Source organism: Cyprinus carpio, chromosome B18, assembly GCF_018340385.1.
Source record: "Cyprinus carpio isolate SPL01 chromosome B18, ASM1834038v1, whole genome shotgun sequence".
NCBI lineage: Eukaryota > Metazoa > Chordata > Actinopteri > Cypriniformes > Cyprinidae > Cyprinus > Cyprinus carpio.
Genome location: NC_056614.1, coordinates 24,147,747 through 24,171,440, shown reverse-complemented (window position 1 = coordinate 24,171,440; position 23,694 = coordinate 24,147,747). Strand labels below are relative to the sequence as shown.

The following is a 23,694-nucleotide window of genomic DNA, read 5'->3' as shown; positions in this document are numbered from 1 at the left end:
ATGGCCTCAGGTTGAGGACATTTTCTGCAAATTTTCTTCTTTAGGGGGGGAACTGCTCCTTTAAGAATGAATTCGACTGTGATTTTTTTGTTTTCTTTTAGGCCTGAAACATTCTCTATGCTCTATGGAATGCAAACAAAAGATTTAATGAGCCTTTGCATTTTTAAAATGAGCAATGAATGTAGGCACTGCAATTCCCAGTGTTGTCTTAAGGGATGCTAAAGATGACATTAGCATATAAATGCCATACAATAGTCATGTAGGGTTTACAGTGAGTTTGTGAGTATATTTTTGATCTTGCCAATTTTCTGTCTCTTTTTCTTTTGCTCTGTTTCTCTCTTTGTTTCCTTTTACACAACCCCTCTGGTCTCTCTCAGGATCAGTTTGGATGTAAGGGATTGAGCAGCTTTCATTCTGCTCTCTCCATTTGCTGATTACATCACCTGCTGTTGAGGAATAATGGTTTGCGTCCGAGCAGGAGGTGATGGCTCGTGTTTGTGTGTGCGTGCAGCACAAAATAGTGCTGGTATTATAGCCTGTACATTGGTTACCTTCTCATTAGGTGATGGTAGACAGCTTCCACTTACACTATCCCTCTCACTTTATCACACACACTGAAATACCCTCTTTACCAGTTCACATTTGTCTCGTTTAGAGATAAACTTTCTCAGATACACTCACTGCTGCTGTGGTTTTCCTCTTTGCTCTGTCTGTCTCACTCAGCGGCTGATATCTGTGATAGAAACATAAATACACTCAAGCACAGATAACCAGAGATCCTAAAAGAGTGAGATAGAGAGAGTGAGAGATTAAGTGTGTACTGGTGACTGTTCTTTGAAGATCATACTCTGAGAATCATACTTCATTCTTTAGTTATGCAACGGCCATAGTAAATGATTATAAAGGACTATAAAGGTTTTAATGCTTACCACCACACTATACCATCACTTTAATTCATTACACTGACATGGAGAATCCCACACGTGCATAGCACCTGTAGAGACTTCACAGAGCAAATATATATTCATATGAACTTCATATAGCGTGTATTTGTATGTAAATATATAGTGTATATGTGCATATTTACATAATATATGTTTATTTAAGGTTTTTTTTATTTTAAAAATAGAAAACGTATATAAATAAATACAGAAAATATATAGTATAGGCTATATATTATTATATTATATTATTGTTTTCTTATCTAACATGTTTTTTTCTGTAATTTTCAGTGGTCTGTATGTTGCATAATGACTCATTTAGTTCTGATCCTCATAAACAGCTCACTTAGAATATAGAATATGAGTTATAATGACTTTTATGGCCATTTATGGCATTTTCATGGTGTTTTGGAACCTTTTTATGATTTAAGACAATATGAGGAAGAATAAATGATGAGTTTTAATTTTCATCCTTGACCATTTCTTTAAAAGCAGCTTCTCTTGTTAATGTGCAGCATTTTCCGTATAAATCGTTTGTGTTCGTGTCCTTAAATTCCATCGTGTGTTTGTATAAGTGTTTTGAGACAGTGGTGAGTTCTTCTGAAGTGTGTACTTGGTTCCTCAGTGGGGTTAAGTGTAACGCTGAGAACATTAGCTTTCTGCTGACAGACAACTATCTGTGTTCTTCTGTGCTCTGTTTATCTGCTGAAGTGTGTTTGTACAGTGTAGCTGGCGTCCTTTGGTCCCCTGTGCTGATGGAGAGAATAGACAGATAGAAGAAAGGAATCCAACAAACAAGGCATCTCGCGTCCCTTTTCCATGTTTGCAAACTGTTTGTGATCCTAAATACTTGTTTTTGTGCTGTCATGACTTCTCCTGCCTAAAAAAATGGATGAACTGGACAAATTCACCCTTTTTCCCATCCTCATTTAATTGCATGAAAAATAATAAAATGTTGTCACATGTAAAGCATGTTCTTAAAGGTGCAGCAGCAAAAAATAGCTCACTTAATTGTAATGGTCAGAGAAAATATGATGTGTATGAAGAGCTCTCATTTGTGATTCCTATGAGCCAAGTCCTCAGTGTTGTTAAAAAAAAAACAGATTTTTCGATACTGAAATATCTAAAATGGTTTCAGTACTCTTTTTTTCTACAGTATTGATACACCAATACCAGCTGCGCTTTCTCTCTCTTCTCTCTGACAGCGAGTTCACACACACCGAAGTGTGATGAGAAGCATTTATAAACCTGTTGTTCAACAAAATACATATTTAAAAACATATTTTACTTCAAACTCACTTCATAAGATCAGCTGAGTGTTTGAAATAACTTCAACTTTTGTTGACTGATGTGGCTTCTAATCATAGAACGAGGCCAAAAATGTATTATTGTGTAGTATTCTACAGTGCATTACAAATCGACTTATAAATTCTTATGAAAATACCCGAGATGGCTTGAAGAATGCAGATAAACCATATATTGTTGCAGTCGTGTGTTTATTGTCTTCATGTTTGATCAGTTTAAGCATTTCTATCTTCTTTTTATTTATTTATGTCTGTTATTTTTTGGCTTTTTTAGTATTAGGGATTTCCCTTCTGTGAGGTATTTTGTGAACATTCTAACTCATGCTAGCAACATGCTAATTTATGTTAGCAATGTGCTAATCAAGCTAGCAACATAATCAATGTCAGTAATGTTATAAAATGGTAAATCACGCCAGCAACATGCTTATTCATGTTAGCAACGTAGTAAATCATGCTATCAATACGTGTTAACAAAGTGTTAAAACGTGAGCAACATGCTAAATCATGTTAGCCGTGTAAAACATGATATGCTACTGTGAGGCATTTTGTATGTTTTGTGAATACTGTAAATCATGCTAATTCATGTTAGCAACTTGGTAAATCATGCTATCAGCATGCTAAATCATGCTAGCAAATGTTAAAACGCACTAGCAACATGTTAAATCATGATAACATGCTAATTCATGCTAACAATGTGTTAAACATGGTAGCGAAGTTAAACACGATAGCTAATTGCTTAAACATTTTAGCAACGTGCTAGAACATGTTAATGACATTTTAATGACTTTGAGTAAAATCTTCAGACTTCAGCTTTTGTTTCAAACTTTCTAACAAGGCATTTCCCAACTAACATAAAAGTTTGTTATGAAGTTTACTCATCTAGTTATATTTTCTTTCAATGAAAAATTGTATGCCCTTAATTTTGTGGCATTTTTTTTCTAGTGGTGTTGAAAATAGTAAAAAAAAAAAAAGTTCTATATTTTTCAAGGTATTGTATCAAAGTTAGAAATTCCAATATTGTGACAACACTAACACACACACACACACACACACACACACACACACACACACACACACACACACACACACACAGATGTGAAGCCAAACTGTTCAGGGTCTTCTATAAGAGTTGAATCTCAGTGAGTTGGACAGGGTGCAAGAAAAAAGACTAATTCAGACCGGCATGTTATACTGCAGCTGTCTAATACAACATGATCTAACATCCGCGCTCTCTCTCTCTCTTGCGTTAATGTATCATGAGTGTGTGTGGCCAGATGGCACTTCCCCACTTCTGAGAGGGATTCTTTGAACAAACAACAAACTAGTGAGCCAACAACCACCTCAAAAACAAACAGCCGCCTCACAAACAAACACATAGCGAGAGCAAGAAAAATGCATTATTCAGGAGGAACTGCTTAGAATTCATGTTCATAAATGAGCTGCTTCACTCGTGCCGTTAGAGAATAAAACAACAACAGCACATACACCTGAGAACCGCATTATAAACACTGCCATTGGTGCCGTTTCCTCCCACCACAGTGCTAGGGTGTGTTGGAGGTAGTCAGTGTTGCTATGTGGTTGCTAGGGTGTTGTGAGTGGTTGCTAGGGCATTGTAAGTGGTAGCTATAACATTGCCATCTGCTAGGATGTCATGAATGGTTTTAGAGCATTGCTATGTGGTTGCTAGGGTATTTTGGTTGGTTGTTAGGGTGTTGCAATGTTGTTGCTAGGGCATTGTTGTGTGGTTGCTAGGGTATTGTAAGTGTTGCTATGACATTGTTATCCGTTAGGATGCCATGAGTGGATTTAGAGCTTTGCAATGAAGTTGCTAGGGTATTTTCATTGGTTGCCAGGGTGTTGTTATGAAGTTGCTATAGGGCATTGTGAGTGGTTTAAGAGCATTGCTGTGTGGTTGCTAGGGTGTTGTAAGTGTTTGCTAATATGACATCTGCTAGGATGTCAAGAGTGGTTTTAGAGCATTGCTATGTGGTTGCTAGAGTATTTTGGTTGGTTGCTAGGGTGTTGCTATGTGGTTTTCAGTGTGTTTTGGGGGTATTAGAGCATTGTTGTTTGGTTGCTAAAGTGCTGTAAGTGGTTGCTATGACATTGCTATCTGCTATGATGTCATGAGTGGTTTTAGAGCATTTCTGTGTGGTTGCCAGGGTATTTTGATTGGTTGCCAGGGTGTTGCTATGTGGTTACCTGTGTGTTCTGAGAGGTCTTAGAGCATTGTTGTGTGGTTGCTAGGCTGTTGTAAGTGGTTTCTATGACATTGCTGTCTACTAGGATGTCATAAGCAGATTAGAGGATTGCTATGGTTGCCAGGGTGTTGTGTGTGTGATTGTTAGGACATTGCTATGGGGTTGCTAGGGTGTTGTTATGTGGTTGCTAGGGTGTTGTGGGTGGTTGAAGGAATGAGGTGGAAATAATGGAATAAATGATCACTGGGTAAATATAACTAACTGTATAAATCTGTAAATATTTATTTTGCATCAGAATCTTGTGGGTTATGCATAACATGTAAAGAAAAAAAAGTGACTGCTGATAAAACAACATACCCTCTCACGTATACATTCATTCATTCATTCTACCCCCTCGTGCATCTGTGACTCCTGCGTGTTTTTCCATGATGACAGCCTGCTGGAGTGTGTGTGTGTGTGTGTGTGTGTGTGTGTGTGTGTGTGTGTGTGTGTGTGTGTGTGTGTGAGAGAGAGAGAGAGAGAGAGAGAGAGGCTGGCTTATCTTGTAGCTGGAGGCACTCAAAAGGTGAAAACATGTCATGGACATCCTCTTAGGGAAACAGGACTCTCTCTCTGTGGATGAGCAAAATGTCATGGAGGAGCATTTCAGGTGTGTGTGTGTGTGAGTTTGTGTGTGTGTGTGTGTGTGTGTGTGTGTGTGTGTGTGTGTGTGGACATTTCTCCTTTTCTTTTTCTCTTAATGGATATTCTCTCCATCCATCTGCTGTTCTGTCCTTCTTCACATTTTAAGCAACTTTCAGCTTTTCCAAGGCTAAACAGTTGAATCTCAGGGAAACACATCTGGGTCACGTCACCTCACAAAATAAGAAATTATATTTTGCATAAAATGAAGCATATTTTAATTTGAGAAAAAAAAAAAATTTCATAATGATATTTCCCTCCATTTTAAATTCTTATTCCCCAATGAAAGGTTAGATTTTTTTATTTTTTTTTTTAATAAAAGATCAAAAGGGTTCCAACAATTCTGACCACGTGTGTATATAATTTCAGTCAGCATAAACAAATACAACAAATACTACCATAATGTATAAATACTTGACAATTTAAATATCATTTTTCTATATTACAATATTAATGAAATTACTAACACATTTTAAGTCAAATAAATTAAAAAATAAATTCAAATTCAATAATAATTTGTGAATGCGTTTGTCATGAAAATAATGTTGCGATGGACAAAATCATTAAGATCCTTCATCATTAAGGCATGATCATTAAGGCTTCCTGTTCTTTAAAGGTGAAGTATGTCATTTATAGACTATTTTAAAACACATTGTCTGATTGCAGAAAATCAATCATTTGTTGGCTAATTCCCCCCCTGAAAAATACTTGATATATTGCAAACACGAATATACCAGGAAACCTGTTTAAAAACTTTATTTATGTTTTTTTTTCCAATTTTGTTTGGTGCTGCTAGTGGCAAAGTACAAACTTTACTGTTGAAAAATATAGTTTCTTATTTCTTTCCTCTTGATTTTGTTGAAATGCAGGCTTGTTCTTCACTCGAGCCCTCTGTGTGTCTTTGTCTCTGTTCCTCCTGTCGTATGTTGTCTTCCCTCTCTTGTTTTCTTCTTCTCTCTGGATGTGTGGGGAATTCATAGTCTAACGTCAGAGAAACGCTGTGTGCCGAGTGAGAGGAAGCACTGTATATACTGGATGGAGTCTATTTCTGTCTCGGAACATGAGATTGACTGTTAAATGCACACACGTACACAAATACACACACACTCGCTGTTTATAGAGCAGCGTTTTCCATGTTGGGGTTTCTTTCCATAGTAAAACAGGCCAGATCTCTGCCTGCTCAGGATGAAATGTTCTCCATCACAACATTCACATACAGGAGTGCTTACTTCACATTCCTGCTGTTTAACCTCCTTATTTGTCTGACATCTTAAAAAACAAGGTTAAGTTGTAAAAAAAAAAAAAATGGAAAAACCTTCAATCACTTTGCACATTTGTATCTTGTGCATCTGGTGGTGGTTCAATGGAAGTGTTGTTTTAATATTATGTATATTCTGTACAGTGTTAATCTTTTGATTTTTTTTTGTAAATCTATTTTTATTTTTAATTTTTTAAGTTATAGTTTTATGTTTTAGTATTTTTGGCTTTTGTCATTCTTAGTTTATTTGATATATATATATATATTTTTTTTTTTTAAATCTATATATATATATATATATATATATATATATATGTTGCATTCTGTTGTTTATATAGTTATAGTTTTATGTTTTAGTATTTTTGGCTTTTGTCATTCTTAGTTTATTTGCAGACGCTTTTATCCAAAGCGACTTACAGTGCATTCAGGCTATACATAGTTTGTGTTGTTTTTTTCAGTATGTATATATATATATATATATATATATATATATATATATATATATATATATATATATATATATGTTTTATTTTTATTTTTTGCTTAGCCTGGATTTTTTAATTTAATCTTTTAGTAATTTTAGTATTTAAACATTTCTAATTTATTTTTCATTTAAGTTTTCTTTTTAAGTTTAAGTATTTAATACAATAGTTATATTTTATTTCAGCTTTATCAAAAAATATTTAATGTTTTTAGTAACAACACTGAATACAATGAGATAATTGTTATATTTTGGGTGAGCTGTTTAATGGAGTTATTAATTTTGTATAATTTAAGAATCAACATCTAATGTTACTTTTAATATTCATTAGGAGAAACAAATACACAGAAACAAGTGATGATAGCAGTTCATATTATTTTCTTATTATACTGAGTTCATATTGAGATATTTGCTATATGACTGCACTTTCAAATTTATTTGCAAATAAATGAGAGTTGCAAGATGTAAATATATAACTTTAAACCCTCAATACTGAGGGAGAAAAAAAGATGTAAACTCAGAATTCAGACTTTTTTTTTATCTCGCAGTTCTGAATTTATATCTCACAAATCTGACTTTTCCCCTCAGAATTCTGAGGTTACATCTTGCAATGTTGTAAAAAATAAATACATAAATAAATAAATAAAAAATAAAGGTAAAGGTTTTCATCTGCCATTCTGACTTTGTTTCTCATTATTCTAAGGTCATATGCCACATTTCAGACTTTTCTTTTTTATTTCATCTTTGAAACATGCTTTTATAATGACAGAAGGCTGAAGCGCACAAAACCTTTAACAAGAAAAACACGTATCACATACAATAAAGAAACAAATAACAGTGACCTTATTAACTTTATGGCTGCTTTGTTACTTCGTAAATGTCTAGATTTCTAACCTTTGCTCTTCAGAAACTTTACCTGATTCCCCAGGATTACCAAATCAAAGCCGTCACCATGACCAGAGACGCAAGCGGACGGGCAGAAAATGGCGAATGTCGATTATGCATTAGCTAGTGTGTGTGTCCTGGGGAATACTGAGGTTGAAGAACAAATGTTGTGAGTGTTGAATGTGCCGTTCCTGTGATGTGTGTGACGTTCTCCTGAGTTTAAAACCTCAGCTGAAGCGAACAGTGTCAGAAACGTCTCACTAAATACAACACACACCCTGACAGTGATCTGAATCGCCGGATTCCCTCGCTACTTTGAAGAATTCCAATTACTGTCAGTGTTTTCCATGTGTTTGTGTGTGTTGTAATCCATCACAGCTCAGGCGTTACAGGCAGTTGTGCTTGTTAATGTAATTCCACTGTAATTAGTGTTTATTCAGGATGCAGTGATTCATCCACAAATAGCCAAATGTTCCTGTTAAAAGAAAAAAGTGAATAAACAGTAATGAACGGTGGGTGTTTGAATTTAGTTGAAAATCTCCACAAAAACAAGCAAATCTAACTGCTTTCGTTTACTTTGCCTGGGCTGCTTTAAATTGGCTTTCACACCGACAATGGATTTTTATGGGCTTCCTAAACTTGGGTGGGTAAATCAACCAGAACCAGACGTTCACAACACTGACCTTCTCTCTCTGTGCAGTCTATAGAGCCGTGAGGATATATCACCCAACAACAGAGCCAATCTAGATTCAATTACCAACTGGGCCAAAAGTGCAATTTATAACTAAACATACACACATGCATGTGGACGCTCCTGAGGATGGTAGAGGTCGCGCTGCATGCATTAAACTCCCGTGTTTACCGTGGAGATTGGTGAGGAATTCAGCGTCATGATTTTCTGAACGTAATTTATAGCTGAAATCTCAGGTGCATACCGCTTACGATTCATAAGCTGAATCCTCAGCGAACAGAATTTGAATTTATTGTTGAAATGAATTTCCTTAGTCACAAAGGTGTGTGCATGCATTTGCATTCTGAATAATTATGCTTCGTTTTCCTTTTCAGTGTTTTATATGATTTATGTCAGCTCATGAAAACTCTGGATATGAATTTATATGCTGCTGATTCTGTATCGCTGCATAAACTATGCACTTTTTGGCAACTTTTAATGCTTTTAAGTTTACTTTTACTGATTTAGGATGGCCAATCCTGGTCTGTTACACTGCAAAAAGTGCTGTTCTTCTTTTGTATTTTTATGTCCTGTTTTCTAGTACAAATATGAAACAATTGTAATCAAGGTACATTTACTTGAAATGCAGAATGATATAAGATTAGAAGTTTTGTCAAAATGAAGTGAGGTTTATGCTTAAAACAAGAACAAATATCTGTCAGTGGTATCAGAAAAATAAACTTGTTTTCCCTTTGAATATTTTTTTTCTGACCCCATTGGCAAATGTTTGTTCTTGTTTTAAGCACAAACCATATTTTCAGGCTTCTTATCTTATGGCATTTTGCATTTCAAATAAATGTGTAGATATTTTAAGAATGTTTAGATATTTGTGACAGAAAATGAAACAAACATACATAGTGAAAACTGCCTAAGCAGGTCAAGATGGTGTTGCTGCATGCAAACCAGTTTGAGCAATGCTAAAACCAGCATGAAAGCATCCAAAACATACTTTATACTGCTACCAAGAAATGAAATCTTCTTAACCGGTCATAATCTGTTCTTAACCTGGTCACCAGATAAACCGGCTTAGCTGACCTCAGAAATTTTTTTTCCCACAATAATTTATTTTATACATATATGCTTTGATGCATGTTTGTAATTAAATGACCACATGCTTGTGTGTTTTATGTCCATTGGCTATGAATCACTAAAATGATGTGCCTGAGTTTAAGAAGACACCATTGGCTGATTAAAGGTTTTTAGTGATGTTCTTTAAAGGAATAGTTCACCTGAAAATATAAATTTACTGAATATGTGCTCACCCACAGGCCAAACAAGATGTAGATGAGTTTCTTTCTTCATCAGATCTGGAGAAATGTAGCTTTACATCACTTGCTTACCAATGGATGCTCTGCAGTGAATGGGTGCCGTCAGAACGAGAGTCCAAAAAACATCACTATACTGTAATCACTCCAGTCCATCAGTTAATGTCTTGTGAAGCCAAAAACTGTGTGTTTGTAAGAAACAAATCTATCATTAAGATGTGTTTAACTTCGAACCGTTGCTTCCATTATCCATAATAATACTTCCTCTTGTGAGAGAGTGATATGCACGGATCAAGCACCGTTAAAAGCCAAAACAGTCTAAAACAGCTCTAAACAATATGTGTGTGGATTTTGATGTGAGAGACAACAGGAGATGGACTTTTCCACTGGAGGAAGTGTTGTTATGGATTATGGACATACAGTATTATGTATTTTAGCCGGAAACAACAGTTTGAAGGTAAAAGTGTCTTAATGAAGGATTTGTTTCTGACAAACATGCAGCTTTTGGCTTCACAAGACATTAACTGATGAACTGGAGTGATTATTGTGATGTTTTTATCAGCTGTTTGGACTCTCGTTCTGACGGCACCCATTCACTGCAGAGCATCCATTGTTGAGCAAATAATGTAATGCAAAATTTCTCCAAATCTGATGAAGAAACAAACTCATCTACATCTTGGATGACTTGAGGTTGAGGACATTTTCAGCAAATTCTCATTTTTTGGTGATGGATTTTTTAGTGTGACATTGCTAAGCATACTGACATCTCGCTCTAATTCTCCTCCAGGTTTTACTGGGATCTCACCATGCTGCTCCTGATGGTGGGAAATCTCATCATCATTCCCGTGGGCATCACCTTCTTCAAGGACGAGCACACGCCGCCGTGGATCGTCTTCAACGTGGTTTCCGACACCTTCTTTCTCATGGACCTGGTGCTAAACTTCCGCACAGGAATTGTGAAGGAGGACAATGCGGAGATCATTCTGGACCCTCAGCAGATCAAGATCAAATATCTGCGCTCATGGTTCGTGGTGGACTTCATCTCCTCTATCCCCGTGGACTACATCTTCCTCATTGTGGAGACACGCATCGATTCGGATTTCTACAAGACGGCGCGCGCTCTGCGGATCGTACGCTTCACCAAGATCCTCAGTCTGCTGCGGCTGCTGCGGCTCTCGCGGCTTATACGCTACATTCATCAGTGGGAGGAGGTGAGTGGATGTTTTTAGTGTTTTTACCACATTCCCCACTCATAACTGCTGATATCTGATGACCCGTGGGGAATTTAACATCTCTGCCTAGAGGAAAATATTATTGCTTTCATAGCACAAGAGATTCAGTGGAGTTGTCAGTTATGTATAATTTAAAGCAACAGTTGAGCTCAAAGTAAAGTTTCCATCATTATTTGCCCTTTGGCATATCAAGACATGCAAGTTTGATGTCAATTTACATGAAAAATGTGATTTTTATATGCGTACTGGCATCAGAATATTCATATAGACGTTGCTCTTATAAATATGCTGATCTACACATTTCCTGATGTTATTCTCTAAGAGATTTGAGATGAGATTTGAGAATATTTTCATTAAAACACTTCTGACCTTCAAAAATGCCAGTCAACACCACCACAAAATTAATAATAATAATAATAATAACATGATGATGATTATTATTATTGATGTACATTTCTTTGAATAAATCTAAAATATAATAATGTTCACAATAATTTAATTAGGACTTGAACACTTCTGACATTCAAACATGCCAGATAACAGCACCTCAAAATTATTATTATTAATAATAATAATAATAATAATAATAATAACTTGATTATTATTATTAATGTACATTTATTTTAATATTTCAAAAAATAATAATGTGCACAATAATTTAATTATGACTCGAACACTTCTGACCTTCAAACATGCCAGATAACACTTAAACAAAATTATTATTATTATTATTATTAATAGTAATATTAATATTAATATTAATAATAATAATAAGAAGAAGAAGAAATATTAATAATAATAATAATAATAATAATATGATTATTATTATTGATGTACATTCCTTTGCATATTTCTGAAAAATAATAATTGTTCACAGTAATTTAATTAGGACTTGAACATTTCTGACCTTCAAACATGCCAGATAACACTTCCACAAAATTAATAATAATAGTTATTATTATTATCATTATTATTATTGATTTAAATTTATTTTTATTATTATAAAAAATAATAATGTTCACATTAATTTAATTAGAACAATTTCAAAAATGCCAGACGACACTGCCACAAGCATAAAATAATTGAAAAATATGTTCATTAATAATAATAATAATGATTATTATTATTAATGTAATTTTTTTGTAATCCTATCAAATAATAAAATATTTTTGTTGATTATAATTTTTACTGTCGTTATTATTATTGACATTTCTTTTAATAATTCAGTAAAATGGAAGTCTTGTTAATAGTTTTGTTTTCTGAATACTGATGTACATGTAAACATAGACTAATGTTTCTGTGAGCATGATGACTATGATGACTTTTTATATTTTGGTTGAACTATTGCTTTATTGGAGTTCTTAATCATGTGAGAGTCAATCTTTAGTGTTTCTCCTAAAATGTATATGTAGAAAAGAAATGCATGCTGTGAAATTAGCAGCTCATATCATGTCCTCTTCATACTGAGATCTCGGATGTTTGACTGCAGACGTCAATTGCTCTCCAATTGATCTCATTGTTGTCTTGCAGAAGTGGTTGAGATACTGAAGCGATCTGATTTGTGCTTTTAGAATCTAGTTTGTTCTCTGTTTGCAGAAATCACAGGCTGGAAGCAGCATATGTTTCGTGACTCTCATTTCCAGCCAGTCTGCGAGCTTTGGCAGAAATCGAAGTGTTGACTCTTACACGTATCAATTAATGAATGTTTCAAAGCAGAGTGCTAACATTAGGCTGTAATTTTCTCTGGTCCTCCTGAGGATGGGTTTGGATGGTGATTAAGGCGATGATTAGAAGCGTTCGTCTCTCAGCATCAGCAGTGAACGGGTGAACAGGGTCTCAGAGGTGCGCGGTGAGAAGTGAATCCGGCGAACGCAGCTGCTGCCTCATTTAGTCGAGCCGTGTTCGTTCTCACGACAGCATGTCACGCGTTCTTCCACAGCGGCATGCTGCAAATTGACCGGCTCCTATTAGAAGCATGCAAAGCATGTCAGAAGTGCAAAACACGTGGGAAAGTCTCAATAACAAATCGTCAGACTAGTTTTCAGAGCAGCATTTTTTAAGCTCATGCATACAGAGTAGTTTAGATTTTCTGACAATATAATATAATATGTGACCCTGCAGCACAAAATCAGTCTTAAATCGCTGGGGTATATTTGTAGCAATAGCCAAAAACACACTGTATGGGTCAAAATTATAGATTTTTATTTTATGCTAAAAATCTTTAGGATATTAAGTAAAGATCATGTTCCATGAAGATATTTTGTACATTTCCTACTGTAAATATATTAAAACTTAATTTCTGATTAGTAAAATGCATTGCCAAGAACTTCATTTGGACAACTTTAAAGCTGATTTTCTCAATATTTAGATTTTCTTGCACCTTCAGATTCCAGATTTTCAATCAGTTGTATCTCAAACAAATATAGTCCTCCTAACAAACCATACATCAATGGAAACCTTATTTATTCAGCTTTCAGATTTCTAAACCTCAATTTTTAAAAATTGACACTTAAGACACTTAATTGACACTTATGTGGTCCAGGGTCACATAATATGATATGATATGATATGATATGATATGATATGATATGATATGATATGATATGATATGATATGATTAATAAGGCCAAAGGAGATGTTTTCCTATTCTGTTTCAATGTTTCAAATAATGTACACAAGTTTAATTGACAAAAAGCAAAGCGGACCCCTTGATGCTGACAGTCTCACAATTTAATACATCTTCTTCTCAAAAGTTTGGAAGATGCTGATCTCCACCTTCCTAAGGGAAATAGCTCTCTTGTGAGTGAATGCAGTTAGTCAGCGTGTTATTAAATCAGACTCATCTGAAGGCTTAATGAGTCTCTCCTGCGATCAGCAGATGCTCTCGCTGACACGGCCATCCAAACAAACCTCGCTTTCAGCGTCCAGGGGCCTTTTGGGGCCATCACTGGGAGTTTTAATGGAGTGGATGTTTTTAAGAGCTGAAGCAGCCCCGCTCGGCCCGTATAATGCAAACGGTGAAGCTTAAGCGCTCTCTCTGTGTGAACCAAACGGCTCTGAGTGCTTCTCAATGGCTTGAGTTTACGTGAGGGATTGTTTCGAAGGCGTTGTGGAGCTTCGGTAGCCAGACCATCTGTGTTTGTTTATTGGGTGAAGGCAGGGAGTCCTTCTCTATTAATATCGGCATCTGGGATTGTTCTGATTTATGGCTCGTGTCGCTGCGATTGGATGTTCAGGATGGAAAGCATAGCGTTCAGTATGGCACGGAGTTACCTGAGGTCCTGCAGTACAAAAACACAAATATAGTCATTCTAGGCTGGTTTGGTGTCACGCCTGACACATACACTCGGTTGAGATAAAGTCTGCAGGAGGAGGCAGAAACTGGGTTTAACAGCGCATTAAAGGATGTAAGACGGTTTGGCAACATAAAAGGCCAATGTGCAAATGTGACTTGTCTAATATAAATATTCACACTGCAGACTCTAAAACCATGTAAATAAAGCATCAAAAACCCTCAATGTCTAGGTATACTACCATACTGATTCATTTCCTCTAGGATTCCGTTTGTTTGCTATACACAGTATGCAAATTGAATATGCATGACCAGTAACATGTGAAGTATGTGAACATTGTGTGTGAGAGACTGTATCGTCCCCATAATATTTTTCAGAGACTCCCCTCCAGTCTTGAATATTTGGTCAAAATGTGTTTGGTTAGTATGCATTTGAAACAGTAGAATACTATGCTGTGGTCACATGATCTCATTACATGTATGTTTAATGCTTGTTAATTAGTCAAGAAAAACATGTTCCTGGTTGAAAGAAAAAAAAAAGGTAACTATATATATATATATATATATATATATATATATATATATATATTTTTTTTTTTTTTTTTTTTTTTTTTTTAAATAGTTGTTGATGTTTGATTGAGAAAATTTATATTTTTATTTATTTATTTTTATTTTTTTATTTTAGGTGTTTTTTTTATTTTATTGTATTTATTTATATATAAAAAATTAATAATTGGTTGTGTGCCATTCTAAACATAAACATTTTAATTAATTTCTTTTAATTAAAGTGTTAAGTATTTTAAAAAAAAATATGAATTTATTTTTGTAGAATTTATTCTAAATGTACCCAAATATGTTTAGTGAAAATGCTGCCAATTGATGAATATTGTCATCATTATTATTAAGGCTTAGATTTGATATAACTTTGACTTTACCACCTCCAGTAGGGTTATTTATTTATTTATTTGTTTGTTTGTTTGTTTGTTTTGATTTGAAAGTTTTTTAAATGGTAGGCAATGTTCTATTCTAAACATTTATTTAATTAAAATTATTTTAATGTATTTTATTTATTTATTTTATTTTATTTATTTTTAAATAGTTAATCAGATAGCTGCAGATGGGTTAATATCATCATTATTATCAAGGCTTAAATTGGATGTAACTTTGACTGGGTGTTTATCACCTCCAGTAGGGTTATTTATTTGTTTGTTTGTATTTAAATGCATTTAATTTATTTGATTCCATTTATTTTTTAAATAATAGGTGATGTGCCATTTATATATATTTTTTTAATTAGTTAATTATTAATTTGTTTTAATTAGTTTTAATTTATTTATTTTAAATAAAATGAATGCATTTCTTTATTTATTTTTATAGTAGATGAAATAGCTTTCAATGGATAAATATTATAACTATTTTTTTATTATTTTTAAGGCTTAGGTTGGATGTAACTTTGACTGGATGTTTATCACTTCTGGTAGGTTTGTTTAGGTTTGCAGACACAGTGAAACACTTGATTTAGGGTTGTGTTGTGATTTAGCACACAGCATGACAGTATTTCTCAGAGAAAGCTGCTTCATCAGTGATTACTGTTGTCTGGTGTTTTATTCACTGCGCTGGACATAAACATACTGACAGATCGAGTCTGCTCTTTCACCGTGGCTCAGTTTTACAATAGAAAGACATGTTTCTGATAATGTTCTCTCTATTTTTTCCATTGCAAATGTTGTTAAAAAGTAAGCAAGCATTGTGTTGTATTTTAAAGATGTCTAATGTGTTATGCATATTGCAACGTGATGATGGATGAGTGGAAAGATGTTTTGATTATAAATATAGTTTATTTGGAACTGAATTCGACAGACAGGCTTTTCTTCTCTAAAAGGTCTTTTCTCTTCTGGATCTTCAGATTAATTGTGAACCAGATGTCTCCTTTGATAATTGTACGATTTTCTGTCATTCCTCACTCCTTCATCGAATCATTTTCCCGTCGCTCATGTGCTGAAACCAGCAGGTTTTGGTCCAGTCTGCTAGATTTGTGTCTTTCTGTTTGGTCTCTCTCATTTCTCATCAGCTTCGTCAATCAGCGCTGAGATGTTTGGTCGCTGCGTGATGCTCCCATCGTTAACGTGTTTCATGTCAATTAGAGCCAGAGCGGCCGAGCGGCCATTACTCTATGGGAGAGAGAGAGAGAGAGAGAGAGAGAGACAGTCAAAAAGCCTCTGTAGTTTTGGTGATTTATACATTCATAGGTTCATCCCTCGCCGTTCAGACAAGACACATTAGTCTTCATTCCCCAGATTCACAATAATGATTTTATAATAAGCCCATATTAGAGAGGATTTCCACAATCTACCCAGAGCACTTCTCATTTTAATTGCGCTCCAGTCTGTTTCCATTTCACCGTGCTATTTTATTAGAGTCCAAGTGCGTAGAAAGACAGAAAAGAGAGCAAACAATCCTTTGACTGTGTTCAAAAACCTAGTGAGCTGCCTACCTAAAATAAATATATTAAAATAAAATTTTTATTAATAATAACAATCATCATCGTCATAGTAATATCAATATTCATAATATTCACACAATAATAATAATTATTTGTGACCCTGGAGCACAAAAGCAATGTTAAGTCTCTGGGGTATATTTGTAGCAATACCCAACAATACATTGTATGGGTCAAAATTATCCATTTTTCTTTTATGCCAAAAATCATTAGGATATTAAGTAAAGATCATGTTCCATGAAAATATTTTGTAAATTTCCTACCATAAATATATTAAAACTTAATTTTTTATTAGTAATATGCATTGCTAAGAACTTCATTTGGACAACTTTAAAGGTGATTTTCTCAATATTTAGATTTTTTTGCACCCTCAGATTCCAGATTTTCAAATAGTTGTATCTCAGACAAATATTGTCCTCCTAACAAACCATGCCTGGAAAGACCATGGAAAGATTATTTATTCAGCTTTCAGATGATGTATAAATCTCAATTTTAAAAAAATGACCCTTATGACTGGTTTTGTGGGCCAGGTCACATTTGTCTTAATATTATGAATATTGATGATGGTAAATGTTTTTATGTTTTACTACTTCTAGTACTACTACTGATAATAATACATTATTAATAGTATTATTGTCATGATCATCAACAATAATAGTAATTTATTAGTAGTATGTAGTATTGTTAATATTAATAATAACAATAAAATTAATATTAATATCAATATAAATATTGTTATATTTTTAACAACACTTTTTTGTTACTGTTTTGTTCATAAACAAATGTAACATAAATACAACAGTTAGCTACGTTTCTAAGAACTTGTAACTTGAAGTAGATTTGTACATGACTTTTTTTTCCATCATCTCTGTTTTTTTATTCATGATGAAGATGAAGATGCTGCCATTTAAACGAATTGTACATTCAAACAAAACATTAGTTATCGCTTGAATCTGAAATGTCTTTCTCTTGTTATCTCTAGCGTTGTCTCTTTCTCACTGTCTGTCTGTCTGTGATGATACAGCAGTAAAGGCAGACAGTCAGTAATGAGGGTGACTTTTACACATCGCTGCATGATTAATTCAGATGCTTTTACAGCTAGTTAATGTTACAGAGAGCCAATTATTTAATCCGAGCTCATGCTGTTTCTCTGCGCTCAGAACGAGCCAGAGCGACGTAATGCTCTGCTTGTCATTACACTGTCCTGGCAGAGGAAAGAGTTATTAAAGACAAACATACCAGCAATAATAACCGTCTGACTGTAGACGAGAGAGAGAGAGAGAGAGACTGATTTATAGGGCTTTTCTCGTCACTCCATAACAATAGCATCATGTGAGCATATTCCTCCCACATAAGCTTTTAAAAGCTGTGTTTTAAAGCAACTTGAGTGGTTTTTAATAAGCTCCTGTGCTGTTAACAGTGCATGCTGTGGCTTCACTCACATTAAGTAGCTTTCAATTGTAGAGGCCATTAACACCCATCTGACCGGCGGCTTCTCGAGAGGATACTTCACATTAGGATTAGCCATTCACTTTCTTCATCTCTCTCTCTCTCTCTCTCTCTCTCTGTGTCACTCATGACAGAACGGAAGGAGCCTGGACTTGTTCTGTCCTGTTTTCAATTATTTAACTTGTTAGTGATTCAGAAAGTAGCCGTGTCTCTAACACACACTCACACACACACACTAAAGCAGAGCAATTGTAGACTGTGCTCTATAAGGGTGGGAATCTTTAGGCAATTCATCGTTGGATTTTAATTCAAGGAAACACAATATGATTCCAAAATGTTTTTTGACTCATTTCCATAAATCAGTTCAGTTTGTTGCATTCAAAAGACTGATAAATGATACTTTTGCATCGTCACAAAAATATTCTTGAGTGTTTTTGAATATTCTGAATTGCAGTTATTTTTCTCATGGTATTGCATTAATTATGCAAACTCTTTTTTTTTTTTAAATCACGTGTGCATTCTTATACCTTTCAGTTCAATTTATGTAAAACGTACTGTATGTATAAGTATTTAAAGCAGCATTTCCAGGTTTCATATGTGTCACATTGTAAGGAAGTCGGTGATACTCTGCCCTGTTTCAAATGTCAGTGACATTCAGATTGACCAGTGTGTGACGGCTTGTGTCCAACATGTCCTGTCTCTGCTTCTGTCCCTGTTCAGATTTTTCATATGACCTACGACCTGGCCAGCGCAATGGTGCGAATCGTCAACTTGATTGGAATGATGCTGTTGCTCTGTCACTGGGATGGATGCCTGCAGTTCCTGGTGCCCATGCTGCAGGATTTCCCCGCCGACTGCTGGGTGTCCAAGAACAAGATGGTGGTGAGTGTTTGCAAACACAATCTGTCTCACGCACAGGGGCTCTTCACCTCCGAGTATGCACATTTTAACCTCACCATGAGTTAGGGCCGGTATGTCTCTACGAGTCATGATGGTAAATATCTGTCTAGAAATGTAGGAACTACCTGTTGCATATTCATTTTGAGTCCTTTGTTGTAAAAAGAAGCGTTTCATAACATTAAGCGTTTTTTTTTTTTTTTGCACTGACTTGCTATTCCTTTATCATTTATCTGATCTTTTGATTTGTGTCCATCAAGATGAGATGAAGTACTTTTTGAAGTACATTATAACAATGGAGCACACTGAAGTATTAATAATATTACATATTACATATTTAATTGTAAATGTTGTGTTATTAATCAATGTTATTAATTTTAATTGTTTTTTAATAAATAGAGCCCTATGTATCAGGCAAATTAAGATATTTTACTGTAATTTTTATGTTTTTTTGCTTGGCAGCCATATATACTGTATATACATACAATTTATTAATAACATTTAATATATATATATATATATATATATATATATATATATATATAATATATATATATATATATAATATATATATATATATATATATATATATATATAAGATAAGATATATATATATATATATATGTTTTTGATAAGTTGTGTGTATGTGCAGTATTTATTTATTTATATTTATGTGAATGAAAAAAAACATAAAAAAATTACAGTAAAATATGTTACTTGAAATAAAGTGCAAAAACAAAAATTTTACAGACATTTTTATTTAAGATTTTACAGAAAAAAAAAATATTTTACAGATTTCTCCTTGTTTCAATTGCAATATTTTACTTAAATTTTACGTTTTTTTTTTTTTTTTTTGTCAGTCATTTGAACATTTTTTAAGGGACTTTTTTTTTACAGTGTACATATAAATATTACAATATATTTATATATATATATATATATATATATATATATATATATATATATATATATATATATATATATATATATATATATATATATATTATACAAAGAATTTATTATTATTATTATTATTAGTTGAATTATTATTTAATTTATATTATTATGTACTGTAATGTGATGCATGCATTTCCATTATGTCAAATGACTCATATCAGCACTAGTGAAGGCCTGTATTTCTGCAGTAAACTGTGTTCTTATGTAAGGTGGCTGAGTTAGTGGGGTGACGTGTCACAGATTGTGGTTTTTCTACAGCCTTAATTCGATATCCGTCTGGTATTGACAATGCTCTGGTGAGCTGGGCTTTAATTTCCTCCTGTTTTTAGTCAAGGGGACGTGCAGCCACCAAGTCCCTGGTGTCCAGAGAGAGAGGACAGTCTTGTTCTTGATGCCCATGAGATTTAGTTTCCCTAGCTGAATGCCAGAGACCCGAGCCGTGACCCTGAATCATCCTGAAGAGAGCGAGATTAGCAAAGTCTTCTCAGGATCTGCCATGGTTTATCGATGAGGCCTGCGGCCGCTCGCCAGCTTCCCTGAGGGGTAACTGGTTGTTTGTGATTGTCCCGGTCCTACAATAACATAAAGCCAGAGATCAGATTCAAACAAGCATGTTATCGGTCAGCAGGGACGCGAGCAGACAACAAACAGTGTCAACCACCAGAAAATACTAACTTTGGTTAATTTCACCTTTGTTTTAGGTAACATTTACAATGGGGTTTCATTTGTTAACATAAACAACCAATGGCGATACTTCTACATCATTTAAAAAGCAACATAAACTAATGTATTTCTACAATTTTACAATTGCATTAGTTAACATTAGCTATAGGAATAGTTCACCCAGTAATAATCATTATTGAATCTTCACCTTCAGGACATCCAGATGAGTTTGTTTCTTCATCAAATTTGGAGAAATGTTGCATTACATCACTTGCTCAGTGAATGGGTGCCGTCCAAACAGCTGATAAAAACATTTCAGTAATTCACAAGTAATCCACAGCACTCCAGTCTAGCAGTTATCATCTTGTGAAGTGAAAAGCTGCATGCAATCCAAAATTGAAGTGTTTTAAACAGCTAAAATTCGAGACCATAATCCATAATAATGGTTCCTCCGGTGAAAAAGATGTCTTGTCTGAATTAGGAGAGAAATCTGCACAGATCAAGCACTGTTTACAAACCAAAACAGTTTTTCTGTTTAGTTACTGTCTAATGGTTTTGGATTTTGATGTGAGAGGACAACACAGAATGGTCTTTTTAACTTTTAACTGGAGGAAACTTTATTGAATGGAATTATTAATTTGATTTATTGATTTTTTTTTTTTTTTTAAGGGAAGTGGTTACAATTATTTTATATTAGCTACATTTAAATAAACAAATTTAGCTGACTACCCTTCAGGTTTAAATGTTGCTAAAACAAATGGTTTGCAACCACCTACCTTACAAAAGGCTTTTTTTTTTTAGTAAATTCAATTAATCTTTTCTTGTCAGTATGGATTATGGACTCATATGTAACTCATACGTTCATAATATCTTAATCTTGTTTTTAAAAACACTCAGCTTTTCTCTTCACAAGACATTTACTGATGGACTGGAGTGCTGTGGATTACTTGTGTATTATTGTGATGTTTTTATCAGCTGTTTGGACTCTCATTCTGACGGCACCCATTCACTGCAGAGCATCCATTGCTGAGACACTGATGCAATGCTACATTTCTACAAATCTGTTCTGATGATGAAACAAACTCATCTACATCTTTGATGCCCTGAGGGTGAGCACATTTTCAGTAAATGCTCATTTTTGAGAGAACAATTCCTTGAATGCAGTGTGAACTAACATGAACAAGCAATGAACAATTTCTATCTATACAAATATTAACAAGATTGATAAATGCTGTAAAAAATAAATTGCTCATTGTTAGTTCATCTTAGCTATTGCATTAACTAATGTTATTACATAAGAGTACATTGGAGTTCAGGTGATGATTTTCTCAATATTTTAAATACATACTCATATTTAAAGTCTAGTATGGACACAATGTATCTTTTCAAATTCACTTTTTGACGCCCGCAGCTCCTTTAGGTTGTTAGCTCCAGCTTTTCCAGTGACGGGGCTGTCATTATGAAACGGTATGATCTTTTTCCTCTTTTTGGAGAGCTGTAATAAGCTGTCGCTCTCTCAGGATTGAGCCCCTATAGAAATGAGTCTGAAAGCAATCTGGACATGTCACCTCAGACAGAGCCAATATTGATTCCTTACAGACTCGCGCACATGTCCACAGGACAAGAGCAATTTATTCACTATTTTAGAGAGACGCAGAAATTTCAAATCTTTCTAAATAGCTGACCCACTTTTCTCCAGCTCGGATTTCTCTTTTTCGACCTCATTCGGTCATATTTTGATTTCATGTCACAGTGTTTTCTGCCACCACAAACTCTCGGGAGTCAATCTGGATTCATATTCATGCAATCATAGCAAGTGTTTGAACTTTTTGTTTCATGCACCATAATATTTTTCAGCCTTTTCATGATGTTTGATGTGTATCTTTATTTATGCATTCAAAATGTTTAAATTAAGAAAAATGTCTTATACACAGTTCTGTATCTAATATAAACAAGGTATTTTGATTTTTAATCATTTATGTACATGAATATAGTAACACTAAGTAATAAAAACAATATTTACCTGCAATAAAATTAAATTAATTACAATTTTTATGATAATACAATTTGGCAGAGATTTAAAAAAATTATTTCTGTAACATTTTATAAACAAATTAGATCAGATTATTGAATATATTAAAACATTTTAACTGATTTACGGAAATTAATTTATCAAAGGGAATTTTATTTTAATTAATATTTTGAATATGTTTTTATTTTACTTAAAGTTTTGGCAATTTCGTTGTGTTTTTGTCATTTTTTTTTGTTTTTTATGTGTCTACATAGTTTTTATTTATTTTTATTAAATTTTTTTGTGTGTTAATTAGGTACATCAAGATAAATAAAAATTAAAATCAGAAAGGTTATGTATGTTTTATTTTTTTTCAGTAAATTATTTTATTTCAAGTAACAATTTGTATTAATGGTTTTTACTTTCAGTTTCAGTTAACGATAATAACCCTATAACAGACACTATTAAAACTCCCTTATTCCCTTTTTCTGATATGAGGAATATTTTGAAATTAGTCTAATGGAATTTTCTTCAATGCTGAAAAAAAAGAATGTTCATCATACATATTATAAAGTTTATTTTTATATCACCAGCAAAGTCATGGTAAATAAATTATAAATATTAAGGTATATCAGTAAACATGGTATAGTTCATCTCTCCGGTGGACATAAACTGTTTGTGATGGTCTCTCATTCTGTCTCTCTTTCCTTTCAGAACGACACGTGGGGTCAGCAGTATTCTTATGCTCTCTTCAAGGCCATGAGCCACATGCTGTGTATTGGATATGGCATGTACCCCCCTGTCGGCATGACAGACGTGTGGCTGACCATCCTCAGCATGATCGTGGGTGCGACCTGCTACGCCATGTTTGTCGGCCACGCCACGGCGCTGATCCAGTCGCTGGACTCCTCGCGCAGGCAATATCAGGAAAAGGTGAGTGACGTCCA

The 23,694-nt window shown here is 34.1% G+C and overlaps 1 protein-coding gene across 1 annotated transcript in view; it reads left to right on the top strand.

Moving 5' to 3' along the window:
* LOC109102915 (potassium/sodium hyperpolarization-activated cyclic nucleotide-gated channel 4-like) overlaps positions 1 to 23,694 on the top strand; it is a 47,731-nt gene that overhangs the window by 13,223 nt on the left and 10,814 nt on the right. Inside the window, exons 3-5 of the mRNA XM_042743624.1 lie at positions 10,534 to 10,957; positions 18,940 to 19,101; positions 23,462 to 23,680. Coding sequence (XP_042599558.1) covers positions 10,534 to 10,957; positions 18,940 to 19,101; positions 23,462 to 23,680 — 805 coding nt within the window. The remainder of the gene's footprint in view (positions 1 to 10,533; positions 10,958 to 18,939; positions 19,102 to 23,461; positions 23,681 to 23,694) is intronic.